The sequence below is a fragment of the Chaetomium globosum genome, genomic scaffold (genome assembly GCF_000143365.1).
Source record: "Chaetomium globosum CBS 148.51 scaffold_1 genomic scaffold, whole genome shotgun sequence".
Taxonomy (NCBI): Eukaryota; Fungi; Ascomycota; class Sordariomycetes; order Sordariales; family Chaetomiaceae; genus Chaetomium; species Chaetomium globosum.
The window spans coordinates 5049749-5065033 of NT_165976.1; the positions used below are offsets into that span (position 1 = coordinate 5049749).

General features: G+C 53.9%; 6 protein-coding genes across 6 annotated transcripts; 4 read left to right on the forward strand and 2 right to left on the reverse strand.

Annotated features, from left to right (window-relative positions):
- Positions 1 to 428: 428 nt before the first annotated feature.
- CHGG_01644 (uncharacterized protein) lies at positions 429 to 1127 on the reverse strand (the record flags this gene model as incomplete). The annotated part of the gene is made up of 2 exons (XM_001220864.1): positions 429 to 833; positions 927 to 1127. The coding sequence occupies 2 exons, from the start codon at positions 1125 to 1127 to the stop codon at positions 429 to 431; spliced, it is 606 nt and encodes a 201-aa protein (XP_001220865.1).
- A 1098-nt stretch (positions 1128 to 2225) lies between these two features.
- On the forward strand, positions 2226 to 2989 carry CHGG_01645 (ADP-ribosylation factor; the record flags this gene model as incomplete). Its single annotated transcript, XM_001220865.1, has 4 exons — positions 2226 to 2382; positions 2476 to 2720; positions 2782 to 2847; positions 2903 to 2989. 4 exons carry the CDS (start codon positions 2226 to 2228, stop codon positions 2987 to 2989), a joined length of 555 nt encoding a protein of 184 aa, XP_001220866.1.
- A 1224-nt stretch (positions 2990 to 4213) lies between these two features.
- CHGG_01646 (uncharacterized protein) lies at positions 4214 to 6604 on the forward strand (the record flags this gene model as incomplete). The annotated part of the gene is made up of 1 exon (XM_001220866.1): positions 4214 to 6604. One exon carries the CDS (start codon positions 4214 to 4216, stop codon positions 6602 to 6604), a length of 2391 nt encoding a protein of 796 aa, XP_001220867.1.
- A 1420-nt stretch (positions 6605 to 8024) lies between these two features.
- CHGG_01647 (uncharacterized protein) lies at positions 8025 to 8812 on the forward strand (the record flags this gene model as incomplete). Its single annotated transcript, XM_001220867.1, has 3 exons — positions 8025 to 8057; positions 8137 to 8651; positions 8719 to 8812. The coding sequence occupies 3 exons, from the start codon at positions 8025 to 8027 to the stop codon at positions 8810 to 8812; spliced, it is 642 nt and encodes a 213-aa protein (XP_001220868.1).
- Positions 8813 to 9468: 656 nt separating this feature from the next.
- CHGG_01648 (uncharacterized protein) lies at positions 9469 to 11178 on the forward strand (the record flags this gene model as incomplete). The annotated part of the gene is made up of 4 exons (XM_001220868.1): positions 9469 to 9775; positions 9882 to 9970; positions 10034 to 10580; positions 10643 to 11178. The coding sequence occupies 4 exons, from the start codon at positions 9469 to 9471 to the stop codon at positions 11176 to 11178; spliced, it is 1479 nt and encodes a 492-aa protein (XP_001220869.1).
- Positions 11179 to 12594: 1416 nt separating this feature from the next.
- CHGG_01649 (uncharacterized protein) lies at positions 12595 to 13862 on the reverse strand (the record flags this gene model as incomplete). Its single annotated transcript, XM_001220869.1, has 3 exons — positions 12595 to 13141; positions 13388 to 13672; positions 13825 to 13862. 3 exons carry the CDS (start codon positions 13860 to 13862, stop codon positions 12595 to 12597), a joined length of 870 nt encoding a protein of 289 aa, XP_001220870.1.
- Positions 13863 to 15285: the final 1423 nt, after the last annotated feature.

Below are 15285 nucleotides of genomic sequence, written 5' to 3' on the forward strand. Positions count from 1 at the left end.
TCTGCGAGTCCTTTGGCAAGCTGCATGGTTCGAGATATTAGAATGACGAGATCGTTGTTGTCAGAATGCTGAGTTGTCATTGTTGTGGTAATGACTAGGCCGTGGCAGCTGAAGTGGTCAAATCGTAGATGATCGTATTATCGTAGCGTGCCCTCTACGCGGCGATGCCTCCGGCCCATTTTCATGTAGGTATTGATTTGATCGTACAGAGCCGTACACGGGGGATGGTGCATGCTTCATCCAAGACGCCAAACAGAAACACCAGGTCCCTTTTCCCTTTCGAACGACCCCCGATCCTGCGCCAGCCCGCCGATATCACTATGCATAGGCAAGGTAAATTAAACAACCCGCTTGACCTAATTCGAGAAGCAAGCCATATTAGCCACTCCGCTCATATCCCGTTCGTGGAGAAGGTAAGGACGAAAGGGTCAACCTACCTCAAAGAACCTCCGCAGCCACCAGACCTGGAACACGCTCTCGCCGATGACGACGGCAATGACAAACACGTTCCACCACTTGACGCGGCTGTTGGTGCTCTCGGCGGTGTTGCGGTGGGTGCGCTCGCGCACGACGATGTAGCTCTGCTCGTCCTTGACCAGCTCCAGCAGCTCCGTCAACTTGCGCACCTCGACCTCGAGCGGGTCCTGCGGCGCGTCCGCCTCGTTCACGTACACGACGCCGTGCACGTTGAACGACACCTCCTTGGACGACGCGCCCCAGTGCTCGTTGCCGAAGCAGTACACGTACTTGCCGTCGTGCTTGGCGTCGAAGGTGAAGTCGCCGTTGGACACGGCCTTGTCGTTGGCTTCGTACTGACCCATCGGGTTGGTGATCTGGAGAAAGGGGGCACAGGTCAGTCGGGTTTCTGGGGGAGCAGAAAACAAAAGCATGTTTGTCCCCCGGACACAGCGTGTGGAATTCCATACCCAGAAGTCAATGTCGAGGTTGCCAGCACTGCCAAACTCCCGGTCGCCGACCTGGAAGGTCACCGTCATCTTGTCGCCGCGATGCAGACTCTCGTGGAAGCATTCGCGCCCATGCGCCGGGAGCGCAATGTTGTGCGCTACTGCCGAGCCTAGCAGCAAGCTGGCCGACAGCAGCAGCTTTGCTGCCGTTCGTAGAAACATGGTGCCTAATGGTTCGTCGTGTGGCCGCGTGGACGTCGTCGTCGAGATGCCAGATTTCCTGTGTGGAGTTCCTTTTCGGGAGGCTGCTTCAGGGATTCAAGGCCACCTTGGCGATTTTGGCGCTAGACTGGTTCGCTGGTTGCTGGTCGCAGGATTACAAGGATGCCTGCTGGCTGGCTGCGCTGGCTGCCAACTGCAGTGAGACAGTGCGCGTGCGTGCCAGGCCAGCTTGTGAAAACGAGGCCCCCGCTGGTCCCCCCAGATGGGAAAAGGAGGTGCCCCGGCCCAATATTGTTCCAGGCAACCCAGTACAAGCTCGGTACAGGTGGCGGGTGGTGGCAAGCAGAGCCAATCTCTGCCTAGGGCCCTGCAGATAAGGTGCCCTTGAGGTATTGTGCACGGGCCATGGTATGCTCCTGGATGGAACCGCCCCAGCGCCCCCCTGTGACTGCCTTCCCTGGCCTTGCTCAGCCCAAGAACAACTTTCAAAATCCAATCCGTTTCCCCCCCCCCAAGGCTTTCCTTCCACACCGCCATCGCAGCATCATAGCCAGCGCTCAACTTGACGGTAATTAGCCGCGTCGCCATCTCGGTCTGTTTACGAGATCAACCCGGAATAGTAAGTCGCTTTCTCTGTCGACCGACTCCTCGCCCGTGGATCGCGGCATCGGGATTCTGCCTCGGTGTGCCGCCCTCTGTCAAAGACCTCCGGTCCCTGGAAGGCCCCAAACCCACCATTGAAAGTCTTGCGCGGCTCGTGCTCCCGGGCAGCGCGTGCTGTTCTCCAATCCTGCTGGATACCGATCGCCGGGCTGTTGGTCTTTCTTCCTGGCGGCCTGGGATGCCTTGGGCCGTTCCCTGTCGACGCGCTGTGCATATCTGTCCTCAGATCACGCCAGTCAGCATCACCTCTTAAACCTCCATCCCAACCCCCGACTTCTTTGTGTCACGACACCACGCCGTCCCGACAAACCAACCGAGCCTTCTTCATCACGTCCGCGTTTAGGTTATTGCTTGCTCATTCACTTACACTCGCTTTTCAACAGATCACCCCTAACCTTACCTCATTCTCCGTTTCCACCCTTCAACACCGCCAACATGGGCATAGGAGGATCTAAGATGTGGGGATGGCTCTCCCTGCTCATGAAGCAGAAGGAGATGCGTATTCTGATGGTTGGTCTTGATGCTGCCGGAAAGACCACCATTTTGTATAAGCTCAAGCTGGGCGAGGTCGTCACTACCATCCCGACCATTGGTACGCCATTCCTTCGTTGCGGCCGCCGAGGAACCCGCTTCGCTTACCGGGCCTGCTTGGCTGAGCAAGAGACTAACGAATTTGCTTTTTAAGGCTTTAACGTCGAAACCGTCGAGTACCGGAACATCCAGTTCACCGTGTGGGATGTCGGTGGCCAGGACAAGATCCGTCCTCTGTGGAGACATTACTTCCAGAACACCCAGGGTATCATTTTCGTCGTCGACAGTAACGATCGTGATCGTGTGCCCGAGGCTCGCGAAGAGCTGCAGCGCATGCTGAACGAGGACGAGCTGAGGGACGCCCTTCTCTTGGTTTTCGCCAACAAGCAGGATCTGCCGGTGAGTGGTCCTTTTTTTTTTTTTTGCCATTTCGCCAACGAGTTGCTGACCCCTGTTACAGAATGCCATGAGCGTTGCCGAGATCACAGACAAGCTCGGTCTCCACAGCCTGCGGCAACGCACCTGGGTACGTTACCCCGTATCATTGCCGCATAACTTTGCCGATATTAACTGTGCCGCAGTACATCCAATCCACTTGCGCCACCTCGGGTGACGGTCTCTTCGAGGGTCTCGACTGGCTTGCCCAGGAAATCAAGTCGAGAAACTAAGGCGCCCTTGAGACGCCGGGGACCGGCTTTCCTCGCCCCTCAGACAAGCGTGGCTCGATTGTGCTCTATCAGATAACCCCGGTTAAGCAAACAGTCGACTAGCCCATGAATCGTTTGCGGTTGGTGCATGCATCGTGATGACCGCTTATGAATGAGAAGATGAAAGCAGGGAGGGTGGCCGACACTCATTCTGAAACTCTGGTCACTTTTTTCGGAAAGACGGAGGGGCGCAACTGGGTTGGAATCATGTACAATTTGATACACTCGTCAGGGAGACTAACAGTTCATTCACTGCTTTCCGTTATCCCGAGTCTGGCCCCAGTGGCTCGTCGTGTCTGCCATGTCGAAAGGACTAGAGGGGAGAAGGGGCGTTGGGTCGGGGGAAGGGACGTCTAATGGGGATGTGCTTATGGTTTGGAGAGAGGAGTGAGGGAAGAGTGAGGCCTGTAAATTCAGCTGGTAATTATCAAAGTCAATTTCGCGGTTTTCAGCCTTTCTCTACGGTTTGTTCACTCATTTACCGATGTGATGACGTTCATGCTAGGTCAAATATGGCCTAACTTACCGAGGGACCGGAAACCGCCGTGTTCCATACTTCATGGCTTTCGGTTCAAGTTCCCATTCCCATTCGACTGCCCAGCAATGGCATTGCATGTGAGACATTCGCCTCGCCCTACTGGAATTGATTGTCCGGCAAGGCTGAAAAGGTCTGAGAATACCCTCCTCTGCAGAATGCAGGTGCTGTCTCCAGTCACGCGATCACACACAAGCATTAGATGTATCATGTATGCATTGCCAAATAGTGGCGTTTATAAAATCCGAACACCGAGTGTAGGTGCCGCCAAAGCCTTGGACTATAGGAACAACAAGAAAGCGGCTCGGAATTCCCAAAGTCAAGATTTTCTTATTTTACCCCGTTTCTTTCCTTTATTTATTTTGCTCGGTTTCCTTTATTTCTTTTCTCTTTTCTTCATTTCTTGCTCCCTTTCTGAGTCCGGCCTTTTTTGGCCAGAAGGTGGCGTGGTGGGTCTATGGAAACCCCGAGAGCTTCGTCGGAGCTTCCAGCTCTTTGGCGCAACTGCAACCAGGTCATGACCGCTTCTCTAGACATCGCCACAGCCTCTAGATGTTAAAGTTGGCTTAAAGGTGTGCAGTACACCTTTGCTTCAACGCATACACATCAATGCAACTCTTTTTTCCTGTTTGTAGAGGGGATTTTGTAAAATGCAAGCCAGAACACAACTCCTAAGAACTGCTTCCCGGCGTCTTGCGGCCGCTGAGAGGGGCGCTTTGCGACAACGCCAATTTCCAAGCGCCCTCATAGTTACCCCGCGACTAACGGCGGCAGCAAATTCTCTACGCATCCTACCGATCGTTACGTCTCGAGGATATTCCAATGGCAGGCCACACCCACCTGGCGGCACCCACCGGATGAACCTCGGAGGCGAACCTGAGAAACCGGCGCTTGAACAATATGGAGTCGATTTGACGGCGAGGGCGAAGGCGGGAAAGCTGGATCCTGTTATCGGCAGGTCGGCTGAGATACAGCGCACCATACAAATTCTCTCTCGCCGAACTAAAAACAATCCTGTGCTCATTGGAAGCGCCGGTGTTGGCAAGACTGCCGTTCTTGAAGGGCTGGCCCTCGAGATCGTGCGGGGGGCTGTTCCAGAGAGTATCAAGAATAAGAGGGTCATCACCCTTGATTTAGGCTCTCTTATCGCCGGCGCAAAATTCAGGGGCGACTTCGAGGAACGGCTAAAGAAGGTGCTCACCGAGGTCCAACAAGCGAACGGCGAGGTTATCCTCTTCATCGACGAGCTTCACACTCTTCTCGGACTGGGCAAGGCCGAGGGTTCCATCGACGCATCGAATCTCTTGAAGCCTGCTCTCTCGCGGGGAGAACTGCAATGCTGCGGCGCCACGACTCTTGCCGAGTACCGCCAAATTGAGAAGGACGTTGCTCTAGCCCGGCGGTTCCAACCGATTTTGGTTGGTGAGCCAACGGTACAAGATACGATTAGTATCCTCCGTGGTATCAAGGAAAAATATGAGGTCCACCACGGCGTCCGCATCACCGACGGGGCGCTCGTTGCCGCTGCAACCTACTCGAACCGCTACATCACCGATCGCTTCCTCCCCGACAAAGCAATCGATCTAATGGACGAAGCTGCTAGCTCGCTGAGATTACAACAAGAGAGCAAGCCCGAAGATATTCTAAGCCTCGATCAGAAGATCATGACGATCCAAATCGAACTTGAGAGCCTACGGAAAGAAAAGGATATCGCAAGCAAGGAACGGCGTGAGAAACTCGAGGCCGACCTGAAGAAGTGCCAGGAAGAGGAACAGGCTCTGACGGACAAGTGGGAGAGAGAAAAGGCTGAAATCGACGCCATCAAGCAAACGCAAGCCGAGCTCGATAGAGCCCGGGTTGAGCTAGAGATGGCGCAGAGAGATGGCAACTTCGCAAAGGCGTCCGAGTTGAGATTTGGCACCATCCCCACCCTCGAGCAAAAGCTACCAAAAGAAGGCGAGAAGGCAGAAGGCGAGACCACTCTGATCCACGATTCGGTAACGGCCGACGACATAGCCAACGTCGTCTCGAGAATCACCGGTATCCCGATATCGAAGCTGACGAGCGGGCACACTGAAAGGCTCATTCACATGGAGGATATTTTGCGGGAGTCGGTCCGCGGCCAAGATGAGGCACTCAAGGCCGTTGCGGATGCGGTACGGATGCAGAGAGCAGGCCTCAGCGGCGAAAACAGGCCTCTCGCATCTTTCTTCTTCCTCGGTCCGACGGGCGTCGGCAAAACGGAGCTGTGCAAAAAACTCGCTAGCTTCCTGTTTTCCACAGAGACTGCCGTTGTCCGTTTCGATATGAGCGAGTTCCAAGAGAAGCACACCATCTCACGGCTCATCGGCGCCCCCTCTGGCTACGTGGGATACGAAGACGCCGGTCAACTGACAGAGGCCGTCCGGCGCAAACCATACGCGGTGCTTCTATTCGACGAGTTCGAGAAGGCGCATCGTGACATCTCAGCCCTACTGCTGCAGGTCCTTGACGAAGGCTACCTAACTGACGCCCAAGGCCACAAGGTCGACTTCCGCAACACCATCATCGTTCTGACCTCCAATCTCGGCGCCGACATCCTCGTAGGCGCCGACCCGATCCATCCCTACCAGGAAACCGAAGACGGCGATATCCACCCAAAGGTCAAGAACGCCGTCATGGACGTGGTCGCCTCGCACTACCCGCCCGAGTTCCTCAATCGCATCGACTCCTTCATCGTTTTCAAGCGGCTCGCCCTCAGCGCGCTGCGCGACATCGTCGACATCCGGCTGCGGGAGCTGCAGGCGCGCCTAGACGACCGCCGCATCACCCTCACCGTGCCCGACGACGTGCGCCAGTGGCTCGCCGAGCGCGGCTACGACCCCAAGTTCGGCGCCCGCCCGCTCAACCGCCTCATCACGACACAAATCGGAAACGGTCTAGCCGACAAGATCATTCGCGGCGAGGTCAAGACGGGCGACAACGCTGTCGTAGCGCTGAACGAGGACAAGAGCGGGTTGAGTATTACCGCGCAGCACAATGCCGAGAAAGAAGAGGCTTGAAGTTGCTATACTGATGAATTACGACGGTGGATTTGTATATGAAATTGTATAATCTGTATTTAAGCTGGGGTCACTGTTTCGTTGGTGAGAAACAGAACCTCGCAGTGAGAGAAAAGGAGCATTCACAAGGAGTTTAAAAGAGCATCTCCCAGGTGGCGGGCGCATAGCTTCTGTACCATAAAAACGGATAAACAGCACAATACCACTCATTCTTGCCAAAGAAGAAAAAAAAAAACCAAAAAAAAACACCGACTTTAGGGTTCCGAGAGGCTTTTCTTTCCATTTTGTTCCCATAGTCGGAGGTTTCGTCGACACCCGCACTAGGAGTTCATGTTTCTTTGGCCAGGGGGCGCACGCCTTTCCCCTTATCTTATCAAATTTTTCGCTTCAGGCAGGTCCGTGCTCCCATTCTTGACTTTTTAAAGCTCAAGATTCTCAAATTCTTCATCTTCCCTTTCACAATTTTCTGGATGCGCGGAGGATGGTTTGAAGCTCCCCATGGCCAATTGGCAGCGGGCATCCTCAACACTTGGAACCCGATGTTCCCAACGGTACGTACTTACTCTTCTTCACCCACTCGAATGTATGCGTACTTCGCAACATCACACCCTCTCTTTTCCTGATGATCTATATTGGTCCGTGTTACCAAGCAGCCTCAAGACCTGCAGATGACGACAAACCCCAGCATTGACATGCGTTTCTGATTTTATACCTGTGACCCGAGATTAATTGAATGATGTTGTGGAACTCTCCGCTAATCGCTCTTGTCTATAGGTTCTCTGTTGTCTGTCTAGGCGGTCGTCATCAAGTTACATTTCGTTCGAGCGTAATGCAGCCGTGATTCGCGGCCTCGAGAGGGGAGGAGACTAAACCAAGCGGTTTCTGGATTCGAAGCATTGCAATCAAGGGGTTAGGTAGGTTGATGACAGTCTTGCCACGGCACCCCAGGCCAATTCCTGGGCTCCGGTTAGCGTGGGAACAAGAGAAATGAGATCCCCGGCGTGGATGCTGTGTCTATGGCAAAGGGCTTTCCATAGGTATCTCAAATAATACGAACAATGAATGACTTTGAGTATGGCCATGACGTGGGTGAAGGTATATACTCTAGAAAATCGGTGCATTAACCAGCGCCCAATATAATCTGATCAAGCTCCAACCGAAGGAGAATAGCGAATAAGACTAAACTTGCCCATCTCGTCTCAAGTTCGAGACAACATAGGAAGGTGGGGACATACGAGGAGTGTTACCCAATTGATTTCTTACCCAGGCGGGGCGGCAGCGCGGGAAGCCCGACGCGGCGCGACTTTACCCTTGTCCTCTCACCGTTTGGAAGTTGAGGTAACCGCCTCGATCCTTGAGCCTGGACGCGTCAAACCAGGAATTAGTATCAAGACAGGACCTTTTTTTTTTTTTTTTCAAGATGCCGATGTACGGAGACTTAGGCAACAAATTGGTCTGCAACCCCTCCCCCCCCCTCTCGCCTCGTCGAATGAACCCTGTGCCCCTCACATCATCACTGACACCGTTCACAGGTCCAACATGCAAAACGGACACAGAACTTGACGCATCTGCCGCCATATCAAACTGAACTTGTCCGTGCCGTAACTCGAGAGGTCCGGGATCTGGACAAGGACGTGGCGAGCTTGCTTGAGCCGTTCCAAGGGTCATTCGACCCGTCCACCGACCAGGCCACGGCATGCACCCTATTAGTCAACCACCTGTCCATGCGCAGGAACAAGCGCTGCCTTCTTGCCTACCACCGGACGCGTACCGACAAGCTGGAGGAGCTGGTTTGGAACGGATCCGACGTTCTCGACCTCGCCGGCCAACAAGCAGGCGGCGTTAATGGCGCTGCTGCGGACAGCGGAGCTGGTAGCAGTCTTAGCCCACAGGAGGAGGACTATTTTCGACAATACGGGGACCTGTTATCAGCATATAAGGGGCAATGGACCGACATTGATTTGACGGGGAGCCTCGAGCCGCCAAGGGACCTGTTCATCGATGTGCGGGTGCTCAAAGATGCGGGAGAGATCCAAACAGAATATGGGTAACAAGCCTTCCTCAGCCGTCGTGAGTGACCTTAGTCCAAAAGGCGGAACTAATTCGGACTACAGTGCTATCAACTTGACGAAAAATAGCCAGTTCTATGTCCGGCAAGGCGACGTGGAGCGATTAATAGCCCAAGGCTACCTGCAAAAACTTGGTTGAAGCCTGCTCTCAACGAAGAATAAGGCCGTGCCCTACGGTGAGGGAAACCTCTCACGGGATAAAAGGTCCGGCATAGGAGAGCCGCACGACGAAGGGCGAAAATCTACCCCAGCACCGGTCATGATCGAGTCATCATCCCCCCACGGGTTGCCGGTTAAAATACAATGCCTCATGGCTATGTGAGAGCGCGAGGCCAGGACGCTACTGGTTGATGGAAGCTCGCGTCACAATGACGCCAGAAGATGAAGACATCTTTCCCGCTGATACCTGCCATGTATGAATGAGGAGAGAGCAGGCATTGCCCAACCATGCATGGCACGGATATACACAGGTGGGTGGGACGGTCCGCGCGCAGGCTGGATCGCGCAGGTCTAGGCCCACACAGCTCAACACAACCTGCAGCTGGATTTTCTTTGCCACCCGAGTGGAAGTTTCGAGAGGCGACATTGTACAGTCGCGTCTCCACTAGGCACATGCTTAAAGTCAATTTTTATTGCATCGTCCCATCATCCCATCTTTCGTCCCATACCACGACCACGTCGAACTTATACAATTCCAACCAAACATTCATCGCCAGACCCTTGGGGCTGTTCAACCAGATTTTGGCATGATCAAAGCGGCAAGCTGAAATTATGACCTAAGGAAGTTAGCAAAAGATGTTTTCCATCGCCGAGCCCCAGCTCGTGGCTGCCTGCGGAGACGCATCTGAGGTAGACGAAACATCGCCATTGCTGGCCGTAAGCTCACAAGAGGATGCCCAATGTGTTGATCTAGAAAGCCAAAAGGGCGTGGCCCGGAGGGAGTCTTTCGGAAGCCGAATGGCCAGCATTCTCTCTCTTGTCAGCAACCCGAAGCACTGGGACCGCAACGCGCTCTGGGATAATGTTGTTGTCGCTCCAGTGGCCTGCTTTCCGGCCGTCGTGGTCGGCCTGCTTCTCAACATCTTGGATGCCTTGTCATATGGTGAGTTTCCATTGGCATCACACTAGTTTGTCTGCGTACTGACTAGACGCAGGTATGATTTTGTTTCCCTTGGGAAACCCCATCTTTGCGAACTTGGGGTCTGCAGGGATCTCAATGTTCTACGTGAGCTGCATCATCTCGCAGTTGACCATTTCGACGGGAAGCATCTTCAAGGGCGGAGTTGGCTCCGAATTGGTAAGTTTCCACAAACTGATTCTCCTAACGAAACGTACCAAACACTTGTCTCACCATCGGCAGATCGAAGTCGTGCCCTTCTTCCACAACATGGCTGCCACCATCACCAATACGGTTGGGGAAGACAAACCCGACGCCGTCATCGCAACCACCATCACCTCGTACGCACTGAGCTCGATGTTTACGGGTGCCTTGTTCTATCTGATGGCCAAATTCAAAGCTGGTTATCTCATTAGTTTCATTCCCCATCACATTCTACTCGGATGCATCGGGGGCGTCGGGTGGTTCCTAGTTGTCACGGGATTCGACGTGACTGCGCGGATGGACGGCGGCCTAAAGTACGACTTGGACACGCTCAAGCGCCTCGTGCAGGCTGACACCGTCCCCCTTTGGATCATCCCTCTTACACTTGGTGTCATCTTATTTTATGGCCAGCCCAGAATCCGGTCCAAATATTTTCTCTCGCTATATATCCTCGCCATCCCCGCAGCCTTCTACGCATTAACTGGGGTATTGAACGAGCCAAACCTGGACCGCCTTAGAAGGCGGGGTTGGGTGTTCACCGGTCCACCTGCAGATGAGCCTTGGTGGCACTTCTATACGCTGTACAGTAAGGATGCATATACACTCTCTTCCAGAACAGGAACGGAGAAGTGGCTGACAATATCACAGAGCTGGACCAAGTGCACTGGGGAGCCATTGCGCATTGCCTCCCTACAATGCTCGCCCTGACCTTCTTCTCCATCCTCCATGTCCCCATCAACGTCCCGTCCCTCGCCCTCAACCTGGGCAAAGATGACGTCGACGTGGACCATGAGCTCAAGCTACACGGCTACTCGAATTTCCTGTCCGGGCTGGCCGGTAGCATACAAAACTATCTCGTCTACTCCAACAGCCTACTCTTCATGCGCTCCGGAGGGAACTCTCGGCTTGCTGGAATCGAGCTGGCCGTGTTTACTTTTCTTATCATGTTGATCGGCCCTTCGCTGATCGGCTTCATTCCTGTCATGATGGTCGGCGTACTCATATTTGACCTCGGATTCGAGCTGCTCTGTGAGGCTGTGTGGCTGCCGCGGAAGACACTGAAGCCTGTCGAGTACTTCACCGTGGTGACGATCATCCTCATCATGGGTATTTACAACTTCATGATCGGCATCGGCGTGGGCATTGTGATGGGGTTCATGTCAGCAGCTTTTATACAGCAATAATAATGATAATAAAAATGTTTATACTTCCATGTTGGCACCCACCCGCATGACCACCACCCGCCTTGCAACTATCACGACTCGGTTAGAACAAATACAGTTTGTAAATAGAATATAAAAAACATGTAGCCATTTGACAGGGCTTCCATGTCTGGTATACCAACCCTACGCCTCCCCTACCACAGCTAGCCTTAAGAAATCCTTACGAACGACTTCCCCCATATCTTCCCCAACGTGTTTGATCGGGTTCAAATACGAGCTATGGGGGGATGGTTCTGTCCCAAGCTGCCATACATTTCCAAGTACTCTATTGTCTTCTTTATGGGATTTCGCATTATCCTGACGAAAGCAGAGTACCTAAAAGTAGGGCATTCCTATAGATCCCAAATATAAACTGTTTTTTTAAACCGAGTTGTGGTTGTTGTAAAACGGTCTTGGTGTGTGTGCTACATAGCGTATGAGATACCCTCTGGTTAAAGAAAGCTGAACTCAAAAGGGGAGCAAGAAGAAAGCAGAAAAAAACAAGAAACTAAATTACATAAGAAGTGGACTTTTAGCTTCTGAGTAGTTTTTATTTCGTTCCTCTGATCGAAAGTTTCATCGGCATTTACACTTGGAGCTTGACTTTTTTCCCTTTCTTTTTCTTTTTTTTTTTTTTTTTTTAAAAAAAAAAAAAAAAAAAAAGAAAAGAAAATAGATGATGACTCGTGCCCCTATCCAAGCTTGAAGATGCAAATGATTCGACAATCCTCGGGCTTTTTCAACCAATCATAGAGTTTGCTCCGACATGTTTCTGGCAGTTGTGGCAAGTCTCGGTGTGGGCCGCGCCCTTGCATGAACTGCAGAAAGGTGGAAAGGGACGGACGGGGAGGCTGCTGCCTTGTGGCGCCCTGGCGTTGATGGGCGGTTTTCCGTGATACATCTTTGAACACACGTGAACACTACCCGGGACTCCCGTCCTCCCGGATTCATTCCGGCAACTCCCAACGACTTGCAACATACAACTTGGAACTTACAACCTACAACACAGCATCACCAAACCTACCGTCGCCATGACCCTCCGCTCCATCCTCGGCGGCTCCCGCGTCAAGAAGCGAGCCCCATCCACCACCACAAAGCGCTCCTCCTCCTCCACAACCTCATCATGGGCCGCCTCATTAGCCCGAACCAAACCTGGGACAACCGCCCCATCCAAGCCGCACTCGAACACCGATAACAACAACAGCAGCCAAAGCCACCACCAAAAACTAGACGACTTCGGCCCAGCCCCCCTCCCCACCCCATCATCCCTCTCCAACTCCCTCACACTCACACCCACACCCACACCCACCCCATTCCCCACCCCATCACTATCCCAACCCCGACCACCACCAACAACAACCCCCCTCCACCTCCACGACCTCACCCTCCAAACCATGTTCACCCCCGCTCCCCGCACGCGGCATCCACACCACGCTGCTCGCCACCATCCACCACTTCCGCGCCGCCCTCCCCCCGCTCACTTCCGCCTCCCACCTGCACACCCTCCTCCTCTCTTCGGGAACATCCACATCCTCCTCCTCCACCTCCTCCTCCTCCCCCGCCGCTGCTGAGAGGGCGCTCGCTGCGGCGGAGCGGCGCGGGGAGGTGCCGGAGGTTGGTGCTTCCCGACGGTGGTGCGTGGTGGGATTGGACGGTGGTGATGGTAAGGGGGGTGGCCAGGTTTTGGTTTTGCCGGGGGAAGCTGGTGGGTGGGGGCCCACGCGTTGGAGGGGATGGTGATGGGGTGTGTGGCGCTGGGGGAGGGGGTGAGGGAGAGCTTGTGGGGTGGCTGAGGGCGCATCCGGGGAGGGTGGGCATGTTTTGATCGTGAAGGGGCGGAAGAGGAAGGGTTGTTTGAGGGGAGGGAGGTGGATGCGTTGGTGAGGGCGGGGGTTTTTGACCGTGGTGAATGAGGGGGGTGCGGGGGTTGGGCTGAGGGCGCGGCCTGAGGAGAGGTATGCGATGATTAGCTTAGAGACGGTGGCTAGAGCTGCCGCTGGGTCGGTGGCGGCGGCGGGGGGGCGGGGGGTGCTGCATGCGGCTGGGGGCACGGGAAGGAGGAACATGACGGGCCCGGTCGGGGCTGGAGCTGGAGCCTGGGCGGCGTCCGGTGGGTTCCGCATCGCGGTGCCCGGGAGTGGCGTGTTTATCAAGCTGGTCTCGGCGGCGCTGGAACACCTTGCGGACCTACTTCGAAAGACTCAGTACCGGGAGTTGTCCGAGTCGGATCTCCGCGAGAAGTGGGACGGCGGCGTTGTCGGTGATAGCGAGGTGGCTCTGGCGAAGAAGACGAGGGGCGAGTTTACCGGCGTCGTGCCGGGCCGGACGAAGAAGTGGAAGGAGTTTCAGGGGCTGGCTTTCGACTGGGTGCTCCGGGAAGCCGTGGGTGCCGGCATAGTTGAGGTTTTTGAGACGCGGAGTGTCGGGCGTGGCGTGCGTTTGGTCTGACCTACTGGACTCCTGGATCATATGATGCCTGCGACGAAGAAGGCATGTTCTCCTGTTGCTGCGAGGGTTCCTTCAGATGTGGGAGGACGGTACTGCTGGCCAGGCTGTCCCTGCCATTCTGATGCTAGAAATATCTCAGACGTCGGAGAGCAGTATGGGAGAGAAGGCAACTCTTCAAACCTCTCTGATAGCAAGCTACACTCTGTTCTGTGGAACATGCTGAGGCTTCAATCGTCTGAAGCCATATGCAGGTTCCCGTTCCAGACCCTGGGTTCTGGGTCCAGGGTCCGACTTTTCACACAGCAATGCCGTTACCCGGGGAAGTTGGGATGAGTACCAGACATTCGTTCATGCAATCCCTTCCCGTGTACAAGTAGGCGTTTCATAAGACAACCGCATGCCTGAAACACCCGATTTATGCAATATGGGAACTGGCTGCACTGTGGTCTTGGTGTGTGTCATATAGACGGAACGGCTTCTGGAACCTCAATCGAAACAAAACATAACTTGTCTTGCTTAAGTTGCTTGTCAGGAATCTTAATTGCCGTGGCTTCTGAAGCCTCGTTCGAATATCGTCCGCCATCATCCTTCCTATTGGTCACTAGCGGAGGAGGACGCTACAGATACATGGTGAAGACGACGGAGAGAAAGCCGACAAGGATGAAGTGACAGATCAACCTATCAACAACGTGCAGTTCCAGGTCCCTGAAGGCGGGCTCGAATGTGTCAACCCAAACGCAAGATTTGAAGAATTGGTTCCCCCATCTTGTTCTAGCATGAGACACGGAATTATACCTGAAGCTTTTTGGCGAGTTGCCTAGTCTGAAGTGCATACGTTAGAAGTAAACGTGAGGTTCGATAACCCGGATCTTTGAGTTTGAGTGTTGAGTACAGGAATGTTTCGGGAATCATCTGATAGCCGTTGGATTAGCTGAAACAACGAGCGGTTCCGGGAAACCACCAGAACGAGTGGGGACTTGTTTCGTCCTTTGGACGAAGTGCTTGTACGAAGTATGTCTCTCTGTTCGGATTTACTCACCTTACCCAAAGTAGGTTGGTTGTATGTCGCAATCAACCTGGCGCTGTCGCTTGCATGCATGACGGCAAGTTCTACATTGCCGTCTCCTCTTTTGCTGTGCATATGTACTTCGTTCAGCCGTCTTCAGACCCCGTCCCTCCCGCAAGGGTTAAGTGTTTCAATAGAGGCTGATTGTTGTGACAAAACAAACAAGCCGGGGTTGTATTGTAAGAGTTCATCCTGGCGAAACTGGGCCCGGGAGCCAGCTGCCGGTTTCTTTAGCGTCTCTCGTCGACGACCGAACTCGCCGATGGGAGAGTTACTTCATGGGAGACTCGAGTTTATTTTAGGGATGTGATGCCAGAGGTTGCATTGGCGTCGATCACCGAGGACCAGAGCCGGTGGCCACTGTAGGTGTTCAGGGGGTCGAGTTCCATTCCAGGTTGGGAACTGGTTGTCAATAATACACAGTCCACCACATTGGGAATCCCGAATAGAGGTACCGTATTCTCATGTTTTTATAACAAATCAAGCAACGCAGCGACACACCTTTTGAGTATTTATAAAGCACCTTGCGATTGCCAGGTTGCATTTCAGATTCTCAGCTGTGCGTTGCGGAAAGC